Genomic DNA, 17,485 nt, shown 5'->3' with positions numbered 1-17,485 from the left:
ATAATAATAATAATAATAATAATAATAATAATAATAATAATAATAATAATAATAATAATAATAATAATAATAATAATAATAATAATAATAATAATAATAATATTATTATCATTATCATTATCATCATTATTATCATCATTTTACGAAAGGCCAGTAATGCTAATCATTTGTAAGCCTGATGATATTACTACTCTTTTAATTATTTTTTTTCTTTTAAGTATTATTACTGCTAATAGTGTAATATTAGCGTACTAACACTAACAATCATTTGCAAGCCCCATAGCCCCTTATCAGTTCGACAGGTCCATCAATCCGTGGCCACCGATCGTCCGGCCCTGCAGTGGCGAGACTCTCAGTTTCCCACAAACCCAATGGAGCCCGTCGAACACAGTGACTACCGGCGCTTGCAAACAACAAACAGTGAAACTAAGCATTACTACTGTCAATAGTATACATATATATTATATCCTTTATATAACTTTAGCTGAAAAGCAGTAACCAGCAATTGATTCAATCTGCATGGCTTCCAGAATATAGCTATACCGTTTTACCTCAGATGAGAGCAGGGCGAGGCCAGCGTCGTGACACATTGCGATAGAAAGCAGTCCACGAATTCAATAGGTATTATAACAAAGTTGTTTTAATTAGAAAAAGCAAGTTACAAAGAGACTGCATTGGAAATGTCCAATTCAGTTAAAGTAAGTATAAAACAAAGCATCTCTCTCTTAGCATAGCAAAAACTCTCTTTGTCATTTAAAAGATTTAGAGCATCTAAAAAAACAGAGTCTTGTCATAGGGACGCCACTCTGAAAAATTGCCAGGCCATGCCCCAATACAACGCTCGACATTGCCTGGATCTAGAAAAACTGAAAGTCTGGAAAATCTGACAATCTGACTCGTCAAGACTGGAGCAGTCACTTATATACAGGTCCGGCATCATATCAAGACCTCTTACTTATTGGTCTAAATACAGTGATGTCATTTCTACCATCCAATCAACATATACTCAGTAAGGATGAACTCCTCCCTTTCTAGTCGTTACATTTACTGGAGAAGTAACAGATTACTTTCTTTTGGGAAAACCCCATTACGTCACTAAACATGTATGCATGTCTGCAATGATCCAAATTCTACAGAAAGCCGATATAACATATATATACATGTACAATTCAATACTCATATACTTAACATTGGTGGATATGCCCACACATCATAGTAGTTTAAAGTATATAATAGTTCTCTGCCCCATAACTGCAAGGGCCAACCCTGCAGGCAGCGATTCTCTGTCAAGGTCACATTTCTGGCTTCACAGAACAGTGAGAGAAGAGGCCTCTTCTCTTTCCATTCTGACTGTGCAGCCCAGCCCAGACACAGACACTAGTGCAAAGCGCACAGTATATATATACATATACACATATATATATATATGTATACATATCACATATAGACACATACAGTGCCTTAGTCGTATAGTGTATCTTGTAGACCAGGCCCATTGCAAGTTGCTGTACTCTGTCGTCTACTCTCAGGGCGTTTTCACACCTATCTCGTTTGGAGCTGTTGTTCCGAAACCTGGAGCGTTTACCCCCTATTTCGGTTCAGTTGGGCATATGTGAACACAGCAATCGCATTCTGTTGCGGAACAAAACAAGCGGGCCGAGACCACCTAGAGTAGGTGGTCTCGGCGCACTTCCAACCGAACTCGACGCGACTCGTACGCTGTGAGAATGCAATCGACTTAACAAACCGACACAACTCACTTGCCGTAGCATATGAATGAATGTGGATGAGAGCCGTGATGTAATAATAATAATAATAATAATAATGATCGAATAGACTTGTATCCGCCTGAATCTCCTGAACACGGCGCGAGCCATTCCTAATCGATCAGAACTAAATCGGCAGATAAAAAGCCCATTTTGAAGCTCTGGTGGGAGATAGGGAACTATTTAAAGAAAAAGAGGGACTATTAGATCCAATCACCAAATGCACCTTGACCATATGGAACAGAGTAGTAAAAACACACAAATTGGAGAAGCAGTCAGGGGTCCTGAGATGGGTAGCACATGACAAGAGATTCAAACCAGGGAGGTTAGACCATGGATTCAGAAGGTGGGAGAGGGGGGGGGGGCAACAGCGATATGCAAAATGATAGAGAAGGGAGAAATGCAGACACTACAAAAATTAAAGGAGAAATTTGGACTAGAAAACAGGGACCACTTCAGATATCTACAGGTTAGAGACTACTACAACAAAGAAATAAGGGGGGCCAAAGACGAGGAACAGAATGGAATAATAAAGATGATAGTATGGGCATACGAAGGGGGGCAAGGAAGAGTAATATCAGCAATATACCGGGCTACTATAATGACCAGCAAGGGACACACGACCGATTATATAAGGGAGAAATGGGAGAGAGAACTAGAGATAGGAATAACAGGGAAGGAATGGGGGAACATATGCGAGGTACAACATTCAACAACAGGATCGAGAATATGGAAAGAATTTGGATGGAAAAACATAATCAGATTCTTTATAACCCCAGAGCTGAAGGGAAAATATGCACCAACACAAAGAGCATGCTGGAGGATGTGTGGGAAGGAGGGGGCAAATCACACGCACATATTCTGGGGATGTCAGAAGCTGAAGGGGTATTGGGAGGAGATAGGGGAAGCAATGATCAGAATATTAGGATACGGGCTACCACAAACAGGACTGGTGCTTTACTTAGGAGACCTGACACACGAGGGAATACAAGGGGGGGACAAATATTTAATAAAGATAATGTTGATAGCGGCCAGAAAAGCAATAACGAGACTGTGGTACAAGGAAGACCCACCGACAATAGCACAATGGGTAGGAATAGTGGAAGAAATACAGGATATGGAAAGGATAACACACATGCTGAGGTTACAGGAAGAGAAATTTGGGGAAAGATGGGGAAAGTGGGAGGATTATAAAAGGAACGAGAACGACATCACAGAGGAAGAACCAAATGCAACACAAGAGGGCGAAGGGTAAAGGAGGAAAGATGTTCAAGGAGGGTCTATGAACCCATGTCACACACCTGTGCTTTAGTTAGTATTTTCTATTTTGTTTTTTGGGATATTACAATTGCTGAATGTTTTTATACCTTATTATTTATGTCTGTTTAACGGTGTGATATTAAATATTCAGGGATGATGTGGTTTGTGTATGAGTGAACCAAAAGGCAAAGTGAAAGTTAATAAACAAGAGAAGAAAAAAAAGAAAAGAAAAAAAAAGAAAGGACGAAGGATAAGGGAAGAAAGAAGCTCAAGGAGGGTCTCTGGACCCAGATCACACATACAAGCCTTAGTCAGCATTTATCATCTTTGAGTAGGAATTACCTGTTTATGCCTGTTTAAGGGAGATACACAATCAGCCTTTGTATCAAATACCTAGAAAACAACTGTAGGGGAACCAGACAACTAACCATGATACCCATGTAAATATTTATGTGCACTGTTTTTTCTTTTGTTTTTATTGTGATGCTAGTTTCTTTATTTTTTATTATTTATTTTTTGTAAGTGCTGTCTGTCTAAAAACTGTTAATAAAAATTTAAGTTTAAAAGAAAAAAAAAGCCCATTTTGAAGCACCTATACCCCATGCACATGCGCAGATTGCCCACGGAGTCTGGACGATGCGAGATGACGCACGAATGAATGTGGACTGTTCCATCAGAGGGGGGAGCTTCGGTGGCCAGTGTCCTTTCAGCCGAACAGGATAATGAAAAAAATATCCCACTAAATGGCCAGACGCGTCTTATGGCGACATCTACAATTACCTCATTGAGTCTCCAGGTAGACTAATGTTTATATTTAAGTGCAGCGGTCTGTAGCCACTCACATTACGACTGAAGCTCCCCCCTCGGATGGAACAGTCCACATTCATTCGTGCGTCATCTCCGCGTCGTCCAGACTCCGTGGGCAATCTGCGCATGTGCATGGGGAATAGGTGCTTTAAAATGGGCTTTTTCGCTGCCGATTTAGTTCTGATCGATTAGGAATGGCTTGCGCCGTATTCAGGAGATTCAGGCGCATACAAGTCTATTCGATCATGTCTCCAGCACCCCCACAGCCGTAGCTGCAACCACTTACATCACGGCTCTCATCCACATTCATTAATTTGCTCCCCCCGCTATCTCCTCCCCAATTTCAATGTGACGCGGAGACTCAGGGTTAGGGGGGGGGGGGGCACACCCCAAAATCTGACCAATGAGTGACAGTTTGCTCGCGCGTGCGTTTGTTTTGGTCTGCTGTTAACACAGCCGTGTGAACACAAACAAACTAAGGGACAAGTGCAACATTGTATCATTATAGTCCCTGTGTCTCCCTGAATCGGAACAAAGCAAACGAACTACAGGTGTGAAAACACCCTTAAACTAGAAGATTTGATCACATCACACCAGTTTTGTCCACCCTACACTGGCTTCCTATTCAGGCCCGATCTGACTTTAAAGTGCTACTCCTCACCTACAAAATGTTAAATGGGCTTGCACCGCTCTATCTATCCGAACTCATCTCTCGATACTCGCCCGCTCGTGCTCTGCGCTCACAAAATATGGGGCTTCTATCGATTCCTAGGGTTAAAAAGAAATCCGCCGGCCACAGAGCCTTTGTCTACCGCGCTCCCTACCTGTGGAACACATTACCTGCCGTCGTCAGGGGCGCCTGCTCTGTCGAAGCTTTTAAATCCCTGCTTAAGACCCATCTTTTCTCTCTCTCCTTCAACCTACCCTGATCTCACCTGGTCGGGGACTGACCCTTAGATTAATCTGTCTAGTTTAGTTAGGATGTCTATTTGCTCCCTTGTCTGCTTTTCTGCAGACATAGGAGAACCTTTTAACCTCTGTCTCCGTCTCAACCGGTCCCATGGAACAGCTTCATACCGCCTTCTGTCTGGCCTGCAGTGCTGAACCCTCTTGAGTGACTCCTCCTGCCCCCACGGGGCATACGGCCCTAAGCTATTGTCTTGTATCTCATCCTGTATCCATACGCTTGCAGTAGTTCTATCTATTACTCTATTTCACAATTTTCTTATATACTATGATTCTACTGTCACCATGTATGCATATGCTCACTACATGTATTTATTGCTCCATCTCCGCCCACTACAAACATGGGAACTCTCTAACCCCCTCGTATTGCTAGGTTTTAGTGAGTTTTTCCTCACCTTCGCGTGGGGTGTCTGAGAGTGTGGCATTTATTTAAACTTATGGTGTTCTTGTTTTGTTCTCGACTTATTGTGATGTTTCTTCTTGACTTGTTTAAAGAAGAAGTGTACGGCCCATGGGGACATTAACGTGTATTGTCGGGCCTTACAAATACATTTGATTTGATTGCTATGCCTCTCACCCATCAGCCTGCAGTAGTCCCTGCTGTAGAAGAACATCAGCTCCTGCTCCGGGTGGATCTCTGTGGTGGTGCAGAAGAACAGCTTGCCGTTGGCTGGATAGGCCTCCAGGTTCTGCTCCTCGCGACTTCTACACACATATAATACATACACTGTAAATCTATCTACACACATATACATACACTGTAAATCTATCTACACCAGACCTGGGCATTGTACGGCCCGCGGTTCTGACCGGCCCGCGAAAGATTACATGATAAAAAAAAAAAAAAAAATTTAATATTTTTTTTTTTTACTTTTTTCTTTTCATGTCAACGTTCACACGCACAATATACGCTTAGGAGACATGCTCAGAAGATGTTGGTTCTCTTTGGATCCACCTACATTATGTGAACAGACATTCTCAGTCATGACGTTTACCAAGTCCAGGTACAGATCCTCTCTCACTGATGAACATCTGGCAGCTGTGCTTCACATCTCCACCTCAGACATGCAACCTGACTTTGATGGACTTGTTAAAGCTCAACAGAGACTGGATTTCTCACACTGAATGAAAAAAAAAGAACTGAAGAACACTAAAATGTGTAAATATAACAAGTGAAATGGGACACTTGATTTTTCTTTTCTTTTTTTTGCAGTTCTGAAAACATTAAATGTATAATATAGGCATGTAAAGTAAAAAAGGCTACAAAACTGGGACACTTTTCTTTACACAGTTCAGTGACATGTCTTGTTTATTTTTGCTATAAGATGATGTGATGTCTTTAGAAAGCTAAGAAAATCCTTGTTTCAATAGTATATGAAACTCAAAATGCCCGTTGTTATTAATGTTTCACATTTTGTTTATCATTTTGGAAATAAATTCTATTTGAATAAATGATATTTTTGAAAGCTAACCTCACCTTTTAATTGCCAAATAATAACATACACTCTTACCAGGGGTCAAAACAATGCCATTTACTGCTTTTTATATAGAAATAAAATGTATATTATGCATAATTGAGTTTGGAATTTTGGCCCGGCCCCCCAACATATTTTCAGTTGCTCATTCGGCCCCCTGGGAAAAATAATTGCCCACCCCTGATCTACACACATATACATACACTGTAAATCTATCTACACACATATACATACACTGTAAATCTATCTACACACATATACATACACTGTAAATCTATCTACACACATATACATACACTGTAAATCTATCTACACACATATACATACACTGTAAATCTATCTACACACATATACATACACTGTAAATCTATCTACACACATATACATACACTGTAAATATATCTACACACATAATACATACACTGTAAATCTATCTACACACATATACATACACTGTAAATCTATCTACACACATATACATACACTGTAAATCTATCTACACACATATACATACACTGTAAATCTATCTACACACATATACATACACTGTAAATATATCTACACACATATACATACACTGTAAATATATCTACACACATATACATACACTGTAAATCTATCTACACACATATACATACACTGTAAATATATCTACACACATATACATACACTGTAAATATATCTACACACATATACATACACTGTAAATATATCTGTCAAGTACAGTTTCAATGAATGAATGAATCTTTTTTTATTTCGAACATGATTTTAAAAACTAAGAATAAAAAAGACAAACAGTGAAAAATATACATATCACTGTTCGAAAAGGAGTAGGAAGAAGCCTAAGCTTATCATCATGCCCTACCCCTATCCGCCACTAATTAATACTTAAATTATATAATGGAGAATATCCACATTGCCAATAATTCTTCATTCTTAACATTGAAAACAACATGAAATAAATAAATAATATCAGTATCCATAATGTAGTACAAAAGAAAAAGAAAACAGCTTAGAATCCAGAAGATTGATAATAGTCACCTCCCCTTTCCTCTTTTTGGTAATTTGCAAATATCATTCCTTTATAAAAAATTTAAATAGAGCAATATTTCTACTTTCCTTCATTGTATCTTCTAATCTAGCCCATTCCACAGTTACTCCATAGGATGATATGCACCTGCTCCTGAGATTGGTGCGAGCATAAAGCTTATCAAAGTTGCATTTACCTCTCAAATGATATCCCTTATCCATCTCTATAAATATTTTTTTAATGTTACCTCCCTGGGAGTTCTTGAGTCTTTGCTCGATACATTATCTGTGCCACTTTAAATGTGAATAAGTCCATTAGCTTTAAGGCATTTGATTTTAAGAACAAGTTATTTGTGTGATCCCGAAATCCGACCTTGTGTACAATTCTCATAGCTTTATCTCTCTGCAGTGTCCACCTATGTTAACTCACTGGAGGCCAAACCCGAGATAGTCCGGGTTAACTCGCCATGCTCTGGGCGCCAAACCCGAGAAATCTCGGGTTTTAATCCATATTTCTTTTATTAGCGATATCCATTCATTTTTCATCCATCCAGCCTGACGTTATCATTGGGAATGGGTCTGAGCTCGCAAAGGGCAAATACCGCCACCTATCGTCTCCCGGATGAATAGAATAGAATACTTTTATTATCCCGTGGGAAATTTGACACTGCAAATCGCTCAACATTTAAACATTTAGACAGGACAGGTCACGAATTAGAATAATAACACAAATCAAATCAAGTTGCCTAGGATAAGAGTAGAGTAAAATAGAATAAAAATGGAATAAAATATACAGTAAATAAATACAGTAAAAATATACTGAGCATGGGGGAAGGGGGGGGGGTACAGGTAGTAAAAACAACACAAGCAGTGTAAACAAATTGGTCAATATAATTAACTATCTAACTAACTGAAATATATATTCACAGTATTCACAGTGTCACATAAGGTGCAGTATGCATCAGGTAGTGTTATTGTCCTCCTTGGGTTCCTATTAGTCCTAGGTCAATGTCTGGCAGCAGTCGCTGCCCCCTGTTGTGGAGCCTGGAGGCCGCTAGTCGCGGCCTCCTGCCACTATGGAGCTGCCGCTCTGTGCTCAGTGATGCAGTGAGGCACAGTGATGCATTGTATAGTCTGATGGCTGTTGGAATGAAGGACTTCCTGTGCCGTTCAGTGCTGCATTTGGGTAGTGTGAGCCTAGCACTGAACATGCTCCTCCTGTCAGCCAAGTCTGTGTATAGTGGGTGGGAGGGGTTTTCCCTGATGGCCTGGAGCTTAGCAAGGCTCCTCCTCTCCGCCACCCTCGCTAGAGAGTCCAGCTCCACCCCAAACACGCTAATGGACTTCCTGACCAGCTTATCCAGCCTGGTTGTGTCCCCTGCTCTCAGTCCGCTGCCCCAGCAGGTCACAGCGTACAAGAAGGCGCCCGCCACCACCGACTCGTAGAACATCCTCAACATCCTTGTACAGACATTGAAGGATCTCAGCCTTCTGAGGAAGTAGAGTCGGCTCTGGCCCTTCTTGTACAGTGCCTCTGCGTGTTTTGACCCGTTCAGTTTGTTGTCGATGTGCACACCGAGATATTTGTACACCTCAACCATGTCCACATCAACTCCCCTGATGGAAATGGGGGGTCACAGGTGCACTCCTCCTCCTCCCCAGCTCCACAACCAGTTCCTTGGTCTTCGCCACATTTAGCTGCAGGTGGTTTTTATCGCACCATGTGACGAAGTATGGTATTGTGCATCAAAAAAATAAGTCCGGTCCAGGTTTTACTTCTCGGGCATGCAGCTGGATACTATTGCATTCACTGGGGGGACTGGGAGCAGCGTGGAATTATGTGTTTTTGGATATAACGTTGGATCAATAAACACAATCAATATTTGGAATGGCGATCAGGAATTGGATTAATCTTTTTGCATGACATCAGATGTGAGGTAAGGCCTTTATGTTACGAATCTTGGGGTAATCAGATGTTCCTATCACCGCCATCGGAGCGTGTGTGTGTGGGTGAGGTTCGCGCCGACCAAAGTACGGAGAAGCGATTTTTCAGACCCCGCTTCTCTTCGTGCATGAGGACACATATACTATCGATAATCTAGCGTTTATTTTAAAACTATTCATAAATCAAGCGACAAATGGCACGATTTCTAAGGAAATACATTTAAGCTCGATTTGCTGGAGTTTATTGAGATGAGACAGAACGCTCTAGAAATATATTGATATTCATCAAATGGAAATGTATGTATGAAAAAATTATCTGTTTCGTGCATGTTGACTGGAAGCAACTCATTGACGATCACTGTGTTATTTAGATCTATTGCTATTATATTTGATATGTTTTAAGCCTCGCAAATAAGTCCTATTCTCCATTGGATAAAGCGTTGGCCTAGAAGGGCCATCAGCAGAGGGCGCTGTTGGCCCTGAATGAGTTAACAGGTCAGCCTTAGAAGTACTGGCAGGGGCCCTGATCCAATGTCATTATGACTATGCGTGCTCCTCCTGGTACACTGGCATCACAGTAGCACTGAAAGGTATAGGCTACAGACAGCTCAGAACAAATGAGCTAGACTGATTTTAAAACTCCAACCCAGGACTCACCTTTCACAGACACATTTGAACAGCCTCAAGTGGCTCAGGGTTGAGGAGAGGGTCTCTCAATTAAAACTCTGCATGATACACAAGAATACTCTGGAATACTGTCTCTCAGTACCTCAGTGGATATTTTAACAGGGTTAGGGATGTACACGGACATGCCACCAGGGGGAGCCCTACAGACCTCGTCCCAGTAAGATGCAACAGAGTAATAGGCCAAAACTCATTCCTGTATTCAGCAGCAGTACTATGGAATAGCCTACCAATGGAGTTGAAGTCCATAAGCCCCTTCTCCACTTTTAAATCATCTATAAAGAGGTCGATCATGAGTAGCAGAAGCTGGGAGTAGATAACAAAGGGATTATATATGATGTCTTTCCTTTTGTTCTTTTTTTGTTTGTAAAATGGATTACTACTGTATTTATGTATTAATACTAGGGATGCTCGATATTGGCTTTTTTACCGATACCGATATTCCGATATTGTCCAACTCTTAATTTCCGATACCGATATCAACCGATACCGATATATGCAGGGTTTCCCCCCCCAAAAAACTGAATAATTTTAGGTAACTAATAATTTCACTGGATATTTATATAACAAATATTGTTTTTTTTTTTTTTTTTACCGATACCGATATTTTCCGATATCGGCCGATAATATCGGACATCCCTAATTAATACTAATAGTATTGAATAGTTGATCAATTGATTGTAAGTTGTCTGCAACAAGCCCCTGATGCAAATTAATGCACAGACGTGCACGTGTGCACACAGAAACACAAATACACAGAAACACAAATACACAGAAACACAAATATACAGAAACACAAATACACAGAAACACAAATACACAGAAACGTAATAGTAATATTGAAATAAGCTTGACATATTAAAAAATTTAAAACCAATGCCTGAGAAATACAACTTCTTCTAAAAGGGATGTTGGCGATTCCAGATAACCCCACCATGTGACTTGCCTCGCCTTGCGGACAAACATCATCCAGTTGCAGTCGTTCTCATCCGTCGTCACGATGCAGAACTCCAGCGCGTTGTTGTGGTACATCTGAGGGGAAGCAGGTCGGGTTTATAATAATAATAATAATAATAATAATAATAATAATAATAATAATAATAATAATAATAATAATAATAATAATAATAATAATAATAATAATAATAATAATAATAATAATGCAGAACTCCAGTGCGTTGTTGTGGTACATCTGAGGGGAAGCAGGTCGGGGTTATAATAATAATAATAATAATAATAATAATAATAATAATAATAATAATAATAATAATAATAATAATAATTTATAATAATAATAATAATAATAATAATAATAATAATAATAATAATAATAATAATAATAATAATAATAATAATAATAATAATAATGCAGAACTCCAGCGTGTTGTTGAGAATATAAAATTATATAATTAGATATTAAAGCTGCACTAATATCTAATTACATGTGTTGAGTCCTGTAACATACAAGGATGTCACTCTAACTAACGTGTGTGGGTTTTGTCCCATATGTACTGTGCCAGTTTAGAGTGTAGCGCTGCCGCGGTTACCTGTGTAACCCGATGTTTACCTTCTCATTTAAATTTTTTTTTATTCCTGTCTTTCTTCTGTACAATCCTTGTCTTGAGTATACAATCAATATCTGTCCAATTGGCTATATGTCCGAACTAATGATCTTTTTTGTGTGTGGTGTATTCGTTTATATTCAATAGACTTGTATTTTGACTAGTTATGTAGATATGTGCAATATGTCTAGCATATATATGTACAGTTTGACCTACTTCTCATTTTGTATTGCCATACAAACTTCAATAAACAATGTTTTGGAAAAAAAAGGATACATGAGATGTAGATTGTACTCCAGTAGTCTGAGAGTTTATAGACAGGATACTTGAGATGTAGATCGTACTTAGTGAGAGTTTGTAGACGGATGATTTGATATGTAGCTGTTGTATTAGAAATGGTATCAGTATGAATGGTCCTGTGTGTTACAGAGATATGGTATCAGTATGAAGGGTCCTGTGTGTTACAGAGATAAGAGAAGAGTCTTCTCTTGTAAATGGTATCAGTATGAAGGGTCCTGTGTGTTACAGAGATAAGAGAAGAGTCTTCTCTTGTAAATGGTATCAGTATGAAGGGTCCTGTGTGTTACAGAGATAATAAGAGAAGAGTCTTCTCTTGTAAATGGTATCAGTATGAAGGGTCCTGTGTGTTACAGAGATAATAAGAGAAGAGTCTTCTCTTGTAAATGTTGCTGGTTTTACAGGACCACCACGATCAAGTTTTCCAAAAACAGTTTTGCTCATGAATTTCACATGACTAGAAATGTGGTCTTTAAAGTGCTGCTCGTGTGGGAACCTCGTTAATTACCCACAAGCCCCAGACTAACCTTCCATATCGGTGGTGTAACTTTTTCTGGCCAGTCAGAGAGGTCCACGTTGCTACAGTGCTGCCCAACCATTGGACCGAAACAGGTCCTGGGAGGAATGACGTCCCGCGCAAACACTCCTACGGAAACCCACAGAAAAACCCATTCATACCATTAGCAGAATGACTTGTCTCCTGAGTGTGAGCCTGTAATCAGTGCTAATCTCCCTGTACTTTCTTAGCTCAAGTAACAAAGCTAAGGTTGTCCCCGAAGCCTGTTTTTGGAATTCGAACTTCGTCAGGGTTTTTCGAACGAACGTTCGAACCTTCGTATACATTTTTTAAATTTTTTTTTAATAAATATCCTCAAACTAAATCCTCAATTTGAATAGAGTGATTAATCTGATTAAATTAGTATTTTTTCTTTTATTAAATCAACTTTCCAGCCCCAGCCCAACTAAATCAATTAAATCAACTTTCTTTAATGAATATAACTCATCAGTTTCTTTTAATACTATAATATTAGTGTAGCCTAATCTTTATCAGCAACTGTGAAGAAAAACCCCATTGGTTTAAACAGAATTAATAGGAAAAAAATATAAAAAATTATTTCCCCCACCTCCTTTTTCTCCATTTTTCTCCCATCCCAATGTTAGACGTTATGCCAATTCCCAATCCCCTTCCTGGTCATTGCGCACCTACCCCCTACAGTCGGTCTGGGAGAGTGGAGGCTATTACATGCTTCCTCCGACACATGTGTAGCCAATCAACCACTTCTTTTCACCTGGCAGCGCGGACTCTCACTGAGAGGGTGTAACGTGTGGAAGGATCACACTACCTCCCTTAGATTCTTTCCTCGCTGAGCAGGTGCCCCGACCGAACTGTAGGAGTCGCTGTTTATAACGACCAGGACCCACCCACCAGCTTCCCCACCCTCTAACACTGCCAATTGTGTTAGTATGACGGCCGGCCAAGCCGGAAGCAACGCAGAGAGCTGGGCTCGATACCTTTTATTTTTTATTTTATTAAAAATAAAAAATTTAAATGTTGATTTAGAATTCGAATGCCAACGTAATGAACAAAGGTTTGAACGTTCGCACGTTTGGGCTCAGCCCTAAACAAAGCATATGAAGTGATGCTATTTAGCCCCAACCTAAAAAAAAAAAGGTAGAAAGGAATAGCAGCACTTTCAGAAGATAAGCTTGGGTGCTTTTCTTAATGCGTTGCATTAGCACAACGGAACACATTTGAAGACTCGGACATCATCAGCGTAAAGGAGCAGCCATATTCACCGTCTGTTCGCCTAGATGTCTATTTTCAACTAATTCTCAATAAGAAGTAATGTTGCACGGTATACCCAAATGTAGGTACTTTTAGGTTAAATGCGTCTCTCCGGTAAGTAAATGTAAGAGTAGACAAGCTGCTAAATGATATAAGATACGTAGCATAACGTCAGGCCTACTGAAGTGAGAATAGTACGACAAGCATATTAGATGATGTGAGTTCAACAACAAAATGTATTTAGCAACAGTTATTTGAGGGAACTCATTTTGGTGCTTTTTAAAACAGTTAAATAGCTAAATAGCATAGGGCTACTAGCTAAAAGTCACAAAGTGCATGTCACTTCTAAACTACGGTGTCTCTATAGTACCTGACAGAACGCACAATAAAAAAGGCCAGTACATTTTGCGAACATAACATTGCCCATATTCGAAAATGTGATCAACCCTTGCAGACATCGAAACAGTAATGTTTCAGTTTCAAGTATGGATTCGGTATCGAGTACTGTGATACTAGGTAGTGGCGTCAAGGTCAGAATCGTGGGTATCATGACAACACTCATAAGAAGTGATACAGACAGGTGTGTGTGTGTGTGTGTGTGTGTGTGTGTGTGTGTGTGTGTGTGTGTGTGTGTGTGTGTGCGTGTGTGTGTGTGTACATGGCAGTATGCTCTTTTGTGGGTATAGGAGGCTGGGGTGGGAGTGGGGTCGGTTTAGGATTGTGAATAGGGATGCCCCGATCACGATCACCGATCGTCGTGAGCCATATCGGCCGATACCGATCCGATACCGATCGTTTTTGATTAAAAAAATAAATAGAAAATTATTTTATATAATTCTTTTTTTATAAAATATATATATTATATAATTAGACTTGTACTTGTATTATCTGCGAGACATCGCCACCACGCAACAAGTCAAAATGCTCGCTATCTGCAAACAGCTCCACTGTCTGTGTGTACTCTAGTAGCCTCCAGCAAGGATTCTCCTGCGCTGCAGCTGGACCCTATTAGTATAACGTTACTCTGCTTTGGTCATATCACATTCAGCAAGCCCTCAGCTCGAATAAGACATTGATATCAGGAGCTATCTGTAGCTACTGCTAGCCGGCTAGATGACGTTAAGACAACTATTTAGTTCAATGGGACATTTCGTTTTGAACAGTGAACTAACGTCAGCTAACGCGAGCTAACGGAAGCTAACGGAGGTATCAACATGGACTACTAGACTTGCTGGAGCATTTGTTGATATCAGGAGCTATCAGTAGCTAGCCGGCTAAATACCGTTAGACAATGCCTACTAAAAGTGAATAGTTGACTGGGTAATTTTGTTTAAACAGTAACGATAGCTAGGTAGCTAACGTTAGCTCATGGTCGAATGCACTATAGACTCGAGCAGAGGAGCCTCCTCTCAGTCCTCTGTGTTTACAAACTGTACACGGGTGCTGGCGGGGCTAGGGAGGAGGAGCAGTGGCAGTTTGCAGGTCCTGTGTGTCTCACAGACAGACAGCGAGTGAGATCTCCGCTTGATGGGTTTCCGCGATCGGCGAATATGACTCATTATCGGAATTCACCGATCGCATATTTATACTGATTATCGGCCGATAACGATCGGTGGCCGATCGATTGGGGCATCCCTAATTGTGAATGTAGTTATAAGTGTTGCTATGTGCTTCTATGCCTACCTGCCCTGGGGCTGCAGATTGAAATGAGCTAATTAGATAAATCTGGTCCCTGAGAAAATAAACGTCTACCGTTTAGTTTACTCAGTTTATTTGATCAGGGACAGTGCATATCAATCAACAGTTGATACATTTATAAATTAATACAAATTAAAAACTGTAAATATGCCAACATTAGCAGGGTTGCTAGTTTGCAGTTGTAGTCCCTGGGCCAGATGTTTAAGCCAGAAAGAAACAGAAAAGTAGGACATTAAAGCTAAACAATTTAAAACATATTATTCACTCACTAGGCATTCATGCATCTATAAAAGAAAACAGTGTACAGGGACAAATCAAATGTAATATCAAAATGTAAATGTAAATGTAAAAGCACCGTATAGGCAGCACTATTGTCCCGAAGCCTGTTTTTGGGATTCGAACTTCGTCATTTTTTTTTTATAAATATCCTCAAACTAAATCCTCAATTTGAATAAAGTGATTAATCTGATTAAATTAGTCTTTATTTTTTATTAAATCAACTTTCTTTAATGAATATAACTCATCAGTTTTTTTTAATACTATAATATTAGTGTAGCCTAATATTTATCTGCAACTGTGAAGAAAACCCCCATTGGTTTAAACAGAAAGACACATACAAAATAAAAAAATAAAACATTTTAATAATTTTTATTAAAATTTTTAAATTGGAATGTTGATTTAGAATTCGAATGCCAACGTAACGAACGAAGGTTCGAACGTTCGAAGGTTTGGGCTCAGCCCTAGCAGGCACACATATGGTAGGCACACATATACATAATCATAATCACATAACCACATAATCACAATCAGGACAGTCAGGCTAGTGGGCGAGCATACGGGGGCTGGGCAGCTGGACTGCCACGTGACTTGCTAATGGTCACAGACCTGATTTTGTAACAGCCATGCTTTGAGTGTGTGTGTGAAGGAGTGTCTTGGTACTGCGGATGTGTCCACTGTCCACTCGTGGTCAGCCTGTTCTCTTACCCAGCGGCTCGTCGGCCACAGAGATGCGGAGGCAAAGTGGGCGTGGCATGGAGAGGCGCGCCCGGCTCTGGATGGGCGTGTCAGGGAGGAAGGTGACGGGGCCGTGCTCGGGGCAGGCGGAGGTGTAGGAGCGCTCACACAGTGTACACCCTGGGAAAACACCACGGCACAACACAACTTTACCTCCTGTACCGTCTAGCACGCTGGTCATTTAGCTATAACCGTTGACCCAATGGCTATGATCGCTATAAATCTGATTGCAGTGTATGATTACCACATGCTGCCCTAGGCCTAACAAAATAAATAGTTTGGTTCCTGTTGGTTGTTAGTTAAGGCCATGGGTAGGTAGGGAATTTATTTTATTTTATTTTTTATTTTATTTTTTCCCACGGCGACTATGGATAGGGAATTTCTTTATTTAATTAAAATGTTCATGACAACATGGATGCATGTACACTGCCAGCATGTTTAATATCCATAATACTAAAGGTTAAAATACAAAGACACTGTACTACAAAAGTACAATGTACAAAGGTAGTAATATTAAAAATGCCACCCATAAATACTACTCACTAAATATCCTGACGTCAGAGAGCTGTGCAAATATTGTGAAATACTTGCTTTTGTTTTTTATATATTCTCATTATTGACATGGACTGCACTTTTTGACTCAACTTTAACTAAACTTTATTGTTAAAAAAATATATATATATATATATATATATATATATATATATTTAAACTCATAAAATAATTTGGGTCGCACCTAAATCGGCAGGGTCGGTCGGCAACCGGAACCAAACAATTTTTTTTGTTAGGCCCTACTGTCAGTCTGGGGAGGGTGTAGACTACAACATGCTGCCCTACTGTTGGTCTGGGGAGGGTGTAGACTATCACATGCTGCCCTACTGTCGGTCTGGGGAGGGTGTAGACTACCACATGCTGCCCTACTGTCAGTCTGGGGAGGGTGTAGACTACCACATGCTGCCCTACTGTCGGTCTGGGGAGGGTGTAGACTACCACATGCTGCCCTACTGTCAGTCTGGGGAGGGTGTAGACTACCACATGCTGCCCTACTGTCGGTCTGGGGAGGGTGTAGACTACCACATACTGCCCTACTGTCGGTCTGGGGAGGGTGTAGACTACCACATACTGCCCTACTGTCGGTCTGGGGAGGGTGTAGACTACCACATGCTGCCCTACTGTCGGTCTGGGGAGGGTGTAGAC

The 17,485-nt window shown here is 40.2% G+C and overlaps 1 protein-coding gene across 1 annotated transcript in view; it reads right to left on the bottom strand.

Annotated features, from left to right (window-relative positions):
* The window catches only part of prdm4 (PR domain containing 4), a 97,950-nt gene that overhangs the window by 25,275 nt on the left and 55,190 nt on the right, over positions 1 to 17,485 (bottom strand). The window contains 4 exon segments of the mRNA XM_084312602.1: positions 5,377 to 5,503; positions 10,868 to 10,963; positions 12,318 to 12,436; positions 16,259 to 16,408. Of these exon segments, the coding sequence (XP_084168728.1) occupies positions 5,377 to 5,503; positions 10,868 to 10,963; positions 12,318 to 12,436; positions 16,259 to 16,408 (492 nt within the window).

The sequence above is a fragment of the Notolepis coatsorum genome (assembly GCF_963971535.1).
Source record: "Notolepis coatsorum genome assembly, chromosome: 1".
Lineage (NCBI taxonomy): Eukaryota > Metazoa > Chordata > Actinopteri > Aulopiformes > Paralepididae > Notolepis > Notolepis coatsorum.
Note: the sequence above shows the minus strand (reverse complement) of the source record. Positions and strands in the feature narration are given on the sequence as shown.